The sequence below is a fragment of the Lutra lutra genome, chromosome 16 (assembly GCF_902655055.1).
Source record: "Lutra lutra chromosome 16, mLutLut1.2, whole genome shotgun sequence".
NCBI lineage: Eukaryota > Metazoa > Chordata > Mammalia > Carnivora > Mustelidae > Lutra > Lutra lutra.
In genome coordinates, this window is record NC_062293.1 from 1,503,307 (window position 1) to 1,515,004 (window position 11,698).

The window sequence follows — 11,698 nt, forward strand, 5'->3', positions numbered from 1 at the left end:
CTCAGGCTCAAGTTGTCTGTTGGCTCGGCGCGGGGACCCGCCCCGCGAGAGCGATTGGCCATCTGGACCAGGCGCGCGCGCTGATTGGAGGGGGTCCGGGGCCGCGGCCGCGGGCGGGGCCGGAAGGTGACCGGCAACATGGCGGCCGCACCGCTGCTGCGGGACCGTCTGAGCTTCCTGCAGCGGGTGAGTGCGGGCGACCGCGGCTCCGCCCTGCTCCGGCTCGGCCCCCGTCGGGGCGTCCTCCGGGGCTCGGCGACCCCGCCGCTCCCCTCCGCCCTCCCCGTCTCCACGGCCGCGGCATGGGCAGTGTCCGACCCACGCGGGACATTGCGGCCGCGGGGCCAGAACCGAGCGGGAGAGGCGGCCGGAGGCTCCGGGGTCTGGCTTTCTGGTTTTGCAGAAACGCAGCCCCGGGGAGCGTCCCCGCTGGACCTAGCCCGGGGAAGCCCCGCGCGCGGGCGTGTCCGCGCCGGGAGGACTGAGGGGCAGCGGGCTGGGCAGCGCCGGGCGGCCCGCAGCTGTGTGCGGGTCAGGGCCCCGTCCCGCGCCGGCCCGGAGGCAGCTCGCGGGGACGGCCTCCGGGCCTCGACAAGCGGCCCTGCCCTGCAGAGACCGGGGTGATGGTCGTGCGCGCGGGGGCCTGCGCCTCGTGACGGGACCGAGGCCGGTTCGTGGCGGCCCGCGGCGCTCCCCGGCGCTGTCCGCGGGGCCGGGCCGTCAGCTCCCGCTCTGGCCCCGCGCGTCACGGTTCCACGGGCCTCTGCGGCTCCCCCTTGGCGGGCAGGTGCGTGAGGAGGGCACGTCCGCAGCCTCCCGCGCCTTCCACGCGCCTGTTCCGGGTCTCCGGACAGCAGCCGTCCGCTGTCCACAGTAAGCCCAGTGCGGGCGCTGCTCGGCCGGTGCGTCCCGGAGGCTTCCGACCTGCCCGCGCACCGCTCTGGCGAGATGGGGACCAGCCTTGGTTCTGTCCCGACCCGCGCTCAGGGGGCTCTCGCTCCCTTCCAGCTCCCGGTCCTGCTGAAGGGAACGTCGGACGATGATGTCCCGTGTCCTGGGTACTTGTTCGAGGAGATCGCTAGTATCCTTCCCTGTGCCCACACGCGGGGCCCTGGCGCCGCTCCTCTACCCTGGAGACTACGTGTGTGGGCCCAAAGCCACATTAGGACGTCCCGGGGTTCAGGAGGTCCCCAAGCCCTGAGCTCTGGAAACCAGGGCCGGGTGGGTGTTGGTGGGAGGGTTCCTGGGAAGCCCAGTGGCAGGAAGGCCGGGTTCTCTCCCCAGCTAGGCCCTAGCGTGGCCCGGGCTCAGCGCACTCCTTCCCTAACCCAAGCGCCTCCCAGAGATCTCCCACGAGTCCCTGGGCAGCAGCCAGTGCCTCCTGGAGTACCTTCTGAACCGTCTGCACAGCGGCTCCGGCCGCGTGAAGCTCAAGGTGAGCGCGGCCCCGGCAGACCCTCCCCGGGGTCAGGGCCAGTGGCTGGCGGGGCAGGAGGACGCAGCGGGACGTGTCCCGGCTGCCCTCCGGGCCTGTGCCGCCCCTGTGACTGTCCTCCGGTGCCGCCCCCGTGACCTGCAGGTGCTGAAGATCCTGCTGCACCTGTGTGCCCACGGCTCTGCGTCCTCCCTGCTTATCCTCAAACGCAACCCGGCCTTCATCCAGGAAGCCGCAGGTACTGCGGGCAGGGGGACGGGCAGCCAGGGTCCCCCCACATAGCTCAAGTCTTCTCGCCAGCACTCCACACCCCAGTTGCCACCTTCTCTGTCCCGCACCTTCCCCTTCTGGCCGTCACAGCTGCGCCCGCAGCACAGGGCAGAGTGGCCAGTTTCTGCCCGCGTGCCCGGCCACGCCTTAGTGGCCCAGAGCTGTTTTGCCTGTTCTGGGGCCTGGCACGCCACAGGAGATCAGCCGGCATCAGCGCCGCCTCCCGGAGTCACGGGCTCGGTCTCCTCCCCAGGGCCCGGGACGGGGAGCACCGTCAGCTTCTGCTTCAGGAGGTCTGTGGGAGGCCGTCGGGGAGGTGGGCTCTGGCCTGTCGGGGTCTAAATGCACGTCTCACCCCACCCCCGCTCAGGCCGGGGGCTGTCACCTATTTTGCTCCTTAACTAGGACCTGAGGGGATGCGGCCTGAGACCTTCTCCTCCATTAAGGCAGGAGCCCTGGGTCGTCTTGGGGACACAGACCCCAGCACACGGCCTGAATGAATCGAGGCAGGAGCCGTGCCCACCGAGCAGTCCGCCAGAGGGAGCACCGGGGAGGGGGACTGAGTTGCTCTGGGCCATCTGGTGCTCACAGGGGACCCTCAGCAGTTAGGCAGCACGTCCTACCTGCCAAGTGCTGGGGTACCCCCCCGCCCCGAAACCACTGTCGGCCCTTCACTGAAGGCAGGGCTGGGTGCAGGAAGGCGCTTGGTGCCCGGGAGAGCATCACCGCACAAAAGCAGACACTGCCCAGGGGTCTGTCGGGGCTCGCCCTTGTCCCCGCGAGCGCCCTAGAACTAGCGCACGGAAACAGCATGCTCGGTGATTCTGGCCAGCTGGTGGGTCCCAGTGGTGTGCACCGTGGCCCGTGCGAGTCATCACCTGGGCCCTGCGCCCCCGGAGCACGGGTAGAGCGGCTCGGTGGGGCCGGTGGGGCTGGGCAGACCGCGGTTCTCTGTTGGCACCACGGTCTCTCTCACCACAGGCGACTACCACGTAGCAGTCTCAGTCCACTGTGCTCTTAGCACCGACCCCGGGGGACTGTGCCACTGGCTGTGGGGAGGTGGGGCTGAGCCAGCGGGTGGCTCTGGGGCAGGGGAGCCCGCGGAGGACCTCCTCGGCTTGCACAGGAGGGGCCGGGTGCTGTCCCTTGTTCACTGGTGGCTCAGTTTCCGGCCACCAGTCCCGGCTGGGCCCAGGGGCTGATGTGTGCACATGCTGGGCCGCCTGCCAGGACGGAGACAGGGCAGCACCAGGCCGGTGTGGGACGTGTTTGTGACAGAGGAGACAGGGAGAGCTTGCGACGGTTAAATTTTTTCTAAGAAAATCTCGTTTGCCGCGGCTGATGCTCCTGGAGAGGCAGAGCTTGGAGGCCGTGATGAAGAACGGTTCGATGCTTGAGCCGGTGGGGACCTGCAGGGCTGGAATTGGATGGGACTCACTAGTGTTCTCTCTGGGTGGACAGTGGGTCGAGGGAGGTGGTTAGGCCGCCAGTGTAGGGGCTCAGCTGAGAGAGACAGCAGTGGGGTCGGGAGAGGGGCCCCCTTGCTGCCTTCTGTAGGTTGAAACGCGGGCCTGGCTGCTGTGCGCATGTGCGAGGGGGCGGCCAGGGGCCCTGGGCCTGCCGCCTCCATGGGCCAGGAAGGTGATGTGGCTCTGAGAAGAAGCCTGGGGCAGTGGGTCCTGGAGAAGGGGCTCTGGGAGCTCCCAGGCTTGGACCAAGGAGCAGCAGTATTCTGGGGAGTGGCGGGTTCCCCAGGCTGGTGGCTGCCGTAGGGGCCAGGAAGCCGTGTCACTGTAGGGACTTGGACCAGGAAGCCGCATCACGTGGGGAACTTGAGGACAGACCTGAGCTTTGGGAATCTTATCGGACCCTGGGTGTGCGGGGTCACCTGCCAGGGCTCAGAGCTCTAGGGGCCGATGGGGGGCGGCCCGGGCTGGGATGGACTGTAGCTCAGTGTCCCGGGGGCCAGCCGCTCAGCCCTGTCACTCTGGCTCTGCCCACAGTGTTCTCGGGGCCCCCAGATCCTCTCCATGGGAACAGCTTGTACCAGAAGGTGCGCGCAGCTGCCCAGGTGAGTCCAGGACTCAGGTCAGTCCCAGGACAGCCTGAGTCCTTCTTCCACCACCTGGGACCCTGGCTCCGTTCCTGCTGTGGGACCAGATCTGGGCTGGTCCTCAGAGAACCATGGGGACGGGGGACAGCAGCCAGACCCATGGACTGAGCGCCCTTCTCCTCGTCTAGGACTTGGGGAGCGCCCTGTTCTCTGACAGCTTGTCGCCTCCACCTCCCTCCCAGCCGCCCAGGGCCCTGCCTCCAGCAGGTAGGATACTGTGTCCATCCCTGCCGAAGAGTCTTCCCTCCGGGGAGGCCTCGGGGTCCCTCCTCCCCACCTGACGTGCTTGGCTAGCATGTTGCCCTGAGCAGGGCTGGGGGTGGGTGGCCACACTTGAGGCTGACGTGGGCCTTGTCCACAGGCATGGGCTCGCAGTCCAGACCCCAGAGCGCCCTCCAGGGCTTCGGCTACAGCAAGGAGCGGGGCCACGTGGGTGAGTGCTGCGGGGGCTCTCGGGTGCAGGGTGCCTGGCAGCTTGGGCCTGCTGAGGCAGGGAGGGGGGTCTTGCTGGGCTGCTGTACCTGGCGCCCATGGTCTTCTCTGCCCTTCTCTGCGGGACAAGGAGGCAGGGCAGGTCCGCGCCAGCAGGCAAGAAGTCAGGCTGAGCCTCTGTTGCATGTGTGGGCACCCAGCCCCTGGCTCCTTCAAGGGCCGGAGGACACAGGGTGCTGGGCCTGGCGGGGACAGAGGCGACCCCGAGTGGGTGTGGTGCTGATCCGGGGCGGAAGCTGTGGTGGCCCATGTGCTACCCGTTCTTGTCCCGGCTTTCACACTCCCCGCAGCGCTTGGGAAGCCGAATGCCAGACCTGCTTGGAGGTCTTGTCTCTTCCTGACACGGGGGTGATGGGGATTGGTCCCTGTGGGGCATTCGCGTGGGCAAGGGCCTGAGCCGCTGTGGGGCTTGTGAGTTCCAGCACGAGCAGCACCTTGTCCCCTGCTCCCACACAGGGTGAGGGGACCGAGGGGCATGGTTCGGCTGTAAGTCGTGGAGCACCTGGGCTCCATCGGGCCTGGGGATATACTGAAGCAGAATTCCCCAGGGAAGCTTCCGGAAGGACCCAGATCCCCTGCATAGCCTCTTCTCTGTAACTACAGCTCAGATGTCCACCTTTTGAGCCCTGAGCGGGAGCAGGTTCTCCCCCCAGGAAATGTGGGCGAGCACGGAGGACAGGACCGAAAAGGGCCGTCACCCTCTTCCTCTCCCTCTGCTGCAGGCTCTGCGGGCGAAGCCTTCCTCTCCACCATCCAGAAGGCTGCGGAGGTGGTGGCCAACGCTGTGCGCCCTGGGCCCGAGAGCCCCCGCACCCAGAGCTCCCTGCCGCGGGGAGACGCCTACCAGCCTGCCATGACGCTTTCGGCCGGCCGCGGCGGCCCGGGTGCTGGGAAGCCACTCTCTGGCGCCCTCCCAGGTGCCCGAGGAAATGGTGAGACTCTTCTGGGGGGTCTGGCTTTTCCGGGCGGGGCTCTGGGTGAGCCGTCCTTCCCTGTCCTCTGAGCGGGGAGAGGGGACAGTGGGGTGCGGAGAGCGAGACTCCTTTAGTAGCGAGAGCCAGGGGTTCCCGGCTCAGGGAGGGGCAGTCGGGGGGGGGGGGGGTGTGGAAGGTGCCCTGCGCGGAACGGGGACTCCGCTGTGCCGATCCGGCCACGACTCGAGCAGCACGTGACCCGATGCTTCTTAGGGCGTGCGGCGCCCCCGCAGAGCCTCCCACCGGCCTGCTGTGTGTTTGCCGGGTCTCTGCGGTGGCTTCCTCGTCACACAAAGGTTACGTACGGCACGTAGATGCTGCTTTGCCAGTTTCTTGCCAGGAGCTCGGGTGTTACGGTCCCAAAGCAGGTGGGGCTCCTAGAGCCTCTGCCCCCACTCAGACACAGACCCGGGACCCCAGCCCAGTTGCTGCTGGTTCAGCCGGGACAGCAGGGGTGCACGGCCAGGGCCAGCATCCACGTCTACTCCCCCAGTGTCCACCCGGGGGAGTAGACAGCGGCACGGGGGCTCATAGCCAGGCGTGTGGTCAGGAATGTCACGGGGACAAGCGTCAGGGTGATCGGTCTCTCTGCCTGTAGCAGAGGCTTCTGGGAGCTCGGCTGGCTGGAAAGAGAGCGTCAGGAATCCCCGAGAATTGAGTGCCGCCCTGTCGGGCCCTGCACCTCCTGCCATGGGCCAGCGCTCCTCCGGCCTTAGGTGCCCAGCGCTGCTGGGTCTGCGTGAGCTGGCTTGAGGGCAGGCATGTCCCAGGCAGGCATCCCAGGCCGGCGGTCCCCGCCCTGAGCCACCCATGTGAGGGGTGCCCCGCTCTGTCCCACATCACCTCGTGCCCGGTGTTTATCTGGAGCTCAGGCCCTTCCCTGGGTTTCCGGGTCCAGGTGCCCCGGGAGGGGCGTATGAGGCAGGTCAGAGGCCCCCCGATCTCACCCCCAGTCCCATCTCTCACAGTCCTGAGACCCCAGCCTGGGCAGGCTGGAGGGGGCTGGGACGAGCCAGACAGCAGCTCCAGCTCCCAGACGTCCTCCCAGGACAACGGAGAGCCGAGCAAGGCCTCGGACTCAGGCAGTCGGTCTGGCAGTGACAGCCCCTCGGCGGCCAGCCAGGCACCCAGTGACCTGGCAGAGCGGTGAGTGGGCACCCTAGGGCTTCCTCCTGGTCCTTTTCTGGGTCCCATCCTGCATGGATTCCTGGCCTGGAGGGGTCTCTCTGATCTTGACCACTGTGCCCACAACAGGGTGGAGGCCGTGGCCCTGAGTGACTGCCGGCAGGAGCAGACCCTGGTCCAGACTGTGACACACGGGCCACGCGCCTTTCTGAGCCAAGAGGAGGCCCAGTGCTTCATCAAAGAGTGAGTCCCCTGCCACTCCCCGCTCCCGGCCCCCGGCTCCCGGCCCTGCACCCCACCTTCTGGCTGCCCCTGCAGGTGTGGATTGCTCAACTGTGAGGCTGTGCTCGAGCTGCTGACCCGCCGCCTGGATGGGACCAGCGAGTGCGTGCAGATGGTGAGGCCCTGCCCATGGGGGGTGCGGACGGGTGCAGGGGGGTGGGCAGGGGTAGCTGGTCACCTCCCCACTGGCGGTCTGACCTGGGCAGGAGGGGAAGTAAGTCCAGGATTCCAGGGTGGCCTGCCCCAGGGCTTCCCGGCCTTGGAGCCGCAACTGGGCCAGGAGGAGGGGAGCTGGCCAGATGGCCCTTGGTCCCGGGGTGGACCATGCTGACCTTCTGTGTGCCTGGCAGAGAGCGCTGGGCGCCATTGCATCCCTGGGGCGCACCGACCTGCTCTCCCAGGAGCATATCCTGCTTCTCACCCGGCCGCGGCTACAGGAGCTCAGTGCGGGCAGCCCGGGACCTGTGACCAGCAAGGCCACCAAGGTGGGCGGCAGCCGGGGCGCAGAGGGCGGGTAAGGGGGTGCCCCGGCGGCCCCACTCCTGTCCCGGGCAGCCTGTCCCAGCTGCTCCTGGCTGTGTGGACAGCTCGCGCCCTTAGAGCGGCAGCTGGGGTTCCCAGCTCATGGCACTCCCCTCTCCCCGGCTTCTTCCAGTGCCTGGAACCTGCCCATCCATCTGCCTTACTGCTTGGCGGCTCTGCTGGGCATGCAGCCCGCCTCCCACTGGGCTTGGTTCATAGCCAGCCTTCTGCGGGAAGCCCTCCTTGCTTGCTCCTGTTCTCCACCCTGGGTCACAGGTCACAGGTCCATGCTTGGCTCCCAGACCCCTCCCTGGCTCCTGGAGGGCAGAAATGGTTTTGTTCTCCCAGAGTCCTTTTTCCACTGATGCTTGAATGGTGTGCAGGGCACCTGACTCTCTGGGGAGCTTCTGGGCAGCACCCCTGCAGCCAGGCCCTGGCCGCTGCTCTGCCTGTTGGCGTCTCTGGCGTCTCCATCGCTCTGTGGCCCCAGAAAACTCAGACCTGGAGTTGCTGGCCTTTCAACTGTCCAGCAAAGAATTAGTGACCCAGCAACATCTGAGTCCCAGTCGTAGTGGGATTTGTGGGGACGAGAAGGCGGGAGGAGGCCTTGTGTGTAGCAGTGGGGAAGGGCGTCTGTGTCAGGGGCTAGTGTGGCGCCCGACAGGGGACCGCCTCTCCCCGAGCTGGCTCGCCGCGCAGTGAGGTTCGCTGATGGGGGAAGTGTCCATTGTGTGACGCAGGCGTGGCTGTGTGTGGGTGCAGAGGGCATGGCCGGTGTTGGAGCAGGAGGGTGACAGCAGGAGGAGGAGGTCTGGGTGGGCAGCCGAGCGGCCTGCTCTCTGGGCCGGAGTGCTTGGGAGGGGGTGTCTCTGTGCGCCCCAGGGGTGCACGGGAGCCCTCAGCCAGTCCCCTTTCCTTTCACGTCCAGATCCTGAGGCACTTCGAAGCCTCCTGCCGACAGCAGCCCCCTGCCCGGAGGCCCCCGGCTGAGCTGGGCCCCGCTGCTGCCCCGGTGGGCCCGTCTGACCTGCTGACCGACGCTGTGCCTTTCGCTGGGAGCCAAGCCTTCCTGCGGCCTCTGAGTCCCACCCTCCTGTCGCCCAAGGGCTCCACTCAGTCCCCTCCCCCAAATGGCTCCTCCCTCTCGGTCCCTGGGGAGTCTGGGGAGGCAGAGACCAGACTGACAGGTCCCGGAGAGCAGGGGGCCCCCTCTGAGTGGAGCCCATTGGGCACAGGCTCCCCAAAAGGAGCACCAGCACTTAGCCGGGAGCCCGGCCACGGCCTGCAGAGCCCGGCGGCCAGTGGTGGCTGTAGCTCCTTGTTCGTCGGAATGGAGCTGGTGGCTTGTCCCCGCCTGGTGGGGGCCGGGACTACCACAGGAGAGGGCCCCCAGGCCCCGTGGACGTTGTCGCAGAAGGTGGCAGCGAGGGAGCCTCCTGGCCCAGAGTCGTCAGCTTTCTCGTTTCTAAACTCATGACCTGGCCGGCCTGGGCTGCACATGGGGTCCTCACTGCCCCTGCCCTGTAACTCCCAGGACCCCGTGACTTCGTACCTTACTGTTTGCACACAGCCCCCATGTCCCCTTGGGCATCTGCTCCAGACCCTGCTCTCCCTCTGGCTGCTTCCTGTTGCTCACAGAAGACGTGGGGCTGGCGGCTTGCGAGCCAGTCTGACAGCCACTTGTCAAGCCTAGGTGATACGCCAGGAGTCCATGCGCCAGACAGAGCCAGGCAGCACCGTGCAAAGGAGTTCACGGGGGCCAGCTCCCAACCCAAAGACTGGCTCCCCGATTTCCTGCAGGGAAAGATGGATGCCTTCACACATGGGCCGCCCTTGTGGGCGTGGTGGCTGCACAGGGGAGCCGTGTGGGGTTCTAGGCAGAAGTAGATGCAGAGCGGCTTGTCGGATTGGCAGCTGGGGGTGTGGACAGCTGGGTCTCCTGACACGCAGCCATCTGTGTGGCCCCATCTGCGGACAGGCCCTGCTCCCTGCGGCCAGAGGGATGGGAAGGGGGAGCTGTGGGGCAGAGGGCACAGCATGGCCTGCCTGGAGGGGACAGAAGGGGAGGCCTGGGTCCTCAGAGCACACTCAGGCACGTGGAGGGGGGCGGCTGCATCGGGTGGGGGAACGGCCCAGCCCCCAGCCCTTGCCAAGCTGCTACTGCTTCCAAGTGACTGCAGAGGAGGGCCTGGTGCTGCCTCAGTTTCCATCCCATGTCTACTGTGCCGGAGACCAGCCATCAGGACTGGGATCCCCGTAGAGCAGGCAGGCTTACTGCAGAGCCTCAGCGATGCTGGACCTCAAGGTCCCCTGGACGCCCGCGCCTGCCTCCCAGAAACAAGGCTTTGTGTGGGTTTGGAACCACCGCTTGGCTCTTTATTTCTGAACTCCGACCCCTGGCCCTGTGGGGTTACAAGCAGGCGGGTGCTGCCTGCGATGTCAGGTCACTCAATGAGCCACGTGTGGCTGCTTCCCGCCGACTGCCCGGGGCGGTCACGACACCTAAACGTCCTAAGTAAATACTGGTGTGCACCCAGAGCTGCCTGGCGCTGTTACTCCTGCCTGGGTGCATGTGTGTTTCGGGGGAAACAGCATTAACGAGGCCGCACGTAGAGGACTTCCCCCCGACAGGAGGACAGGTATTCCTTCTTAAGTGCTGGGGGCGACTCCCCAGTGGGGCTGAGGTTTCAACTATGAAATGAAGTTTCTCACGCCTGCGCAGGGCTCTTTGGGTTATCGTCCCACGTGAGGGTCAGGAATTTGTCTTCCAAGGAGTTGGTCTGTTGCACAGACGCCACTGTCGGTAGGGTCTGTAATGATGTTCCATCCTTATTTCTCATGTTGATGACTTTCTCCCACTCTTTCTTGGTTAGTCTGTTTAGAAGGTAATATTCTTTTCGAGAACAAAACCTTTATTATTTTTTTCTACCGTTTTTGTTTTGTATTTCATTGCTGTCTACTTTTTCTTTCCTACTGTTTTGGATTTGTTTTTCTTTTTTTCCTGGTTTCTTTAAAGTGGAAGCTTAGATCATTGATTTGAGACCTTTATTATTTTTCTTTTTTGTTTTTTTCCCCAAGATTTTAACTATTATTTGACAGAGAGAGAATGCAAGTAGGCAGAGCAGCAGGGAGAGGGAGATGCAGGCCTCCCACTGAACATGGATCCCGATGCTGGGCTCAATCCCAGGACCCTGGGATCATGGCCTGAGCCAAAGGCCGCCACTCAACCGACTGAGCCACCCAGGCACCCCAAGACCTTTATTATTTTTCTAACATTGGAATTTTAATGCTACAAGTTTTTCTCCAGACACTGCTTTGATTACATCCCATGAATTTGAATAGTTTTATTATTTTTTGAAAGATTTTTATTTATTTTAAACATAGAGCAAGGGGAGGAGCAGAAGGAGAGGGACAGGCGGGACTCTGCTCAGTCCCACGACCCTGAGATCATGACCTGAGCTGAAATCAAGAGTCGGACAATTAACCAACCGAGCCACCAAGAGTGCTCCAGATAATAGTTTAACTTTCACTTGTTCAGGATATTTTCTAATTCACCTTGAAATGTCTTTTTGTCTAGTGGGTTGTTAAATGTATTTTTTCCCGTTATGCTTTTAATTCTGATGTAGTAAGAACATGTTTTCTATAACTTCAGTTCTATTGTTCAAGATTTGAAACTTTTGTTGAAGTTTGTTTTGTGGCCCAGAACATAGTCTGCCTCGAGGATTGTTCCATGTGTATGTGGTCTAGAGAGCTACAGACTAATATCCTTCATGAACCTAAGTCCTGGGGATTTTTTTATCCACAAAATATTAACAAAATAAATCCAACAATATATAAAAAGGTTAATACGTCGTGAGAAGTAGAATTAAGCCTTGGGATGTAAGGCTGGTTCAACCTCTGAGTATTAATCTATAATTCACCAAACTAACATTTGTGAAGAAAAATCACATTTTATGCAGAAAATGCCAGAGACAAAAGCCAACATTTCATTCATGAAAAAAACTCAGTGAATGAGAAATACAATGATTTATTCGACCTGGTCCCAGAGCTAACGTGCATGTTTAATCGTGTGGGACTGAAAACTTTCCCCCAGATTGGGAACAAGGTGGTTCTATCCATCATAACTACTCCCGTTCAGCATTATACTGGAAGCCCTGGCCAGTTCACTGAAACAGGAGGAAAGGGGGGCAAATAGATTGGAAGGGAAACTTACTCAGTCATTACTGTCTATGTGAAACTCCCATAGAATCTACAAAAATTCCTAAGACTGATAAGTGAGTTTAGCAAGGGCATAGGTTACAGGGTAAATTATATGCACCACTGTATTTTACATACTAGCAATAACTGTATGCTGAAAAATACAGGAGACTGGTAAGAGAAGCCAGTGAAGGCCTATATAATGGAGAGGTATACCATGCTCATGGACTGGAAAACTTCATACTATCAAGACATCAGTTCTTCCCAAATTCATCTACAGATGAATTA

At 62.7% G+C, this 11,698-nt stretch overlaps 1 protein-coding gene across 2 annotated transcripts; it reads left to right on the plus strand.

Moving 5' to 3' along the window:
• Positions 1 to 81: 81 nt before the first annotated feature.
• Positions 82 to 10,248, plus strand: TEPSIN (TEPSIN adaptor related protein complex 4 accessory protein). Of its 2 annotated transcripts, XM_047707948.1 has the most exons (13): positions 82 to 186; positions 1,009 to 1,081; positions 1,344 to 1,435; positions 1,580 to 1,673; positions 3,709 to 3,776; positions 3,947 to 4,025; positions 4,180 to 4,251; positions 5,033 to 5,242; positions 6,253 to 6,430; positions 6,539 to 6,652; positions 6,728 to 6,806; positions 7,042 to 7,176; positions 8,142 to 10,248. In XM_047707948.1, exons 1-13 carry the CDS (start codon positions 139 to 141, stop codon positions 8,688 to 8,690), a joined length of 1,791 nt encoding a protein of 596 aa, XP_047563904.1. In that variant the 5' UTR covers positions 82 to 138; the 3' UTR covers positions 8,691 to 10,248. The 2 variants fall into 2 exon arrangements, with proteins under 2 accessions (XP_047563904.1, XP_047563905.1); XM_047707949.1 differs by lacking the exon at positions 7,042 to 7,176.
• Positions 10,249 to 11,698: the final 1,450 nt, after the last annotated feature.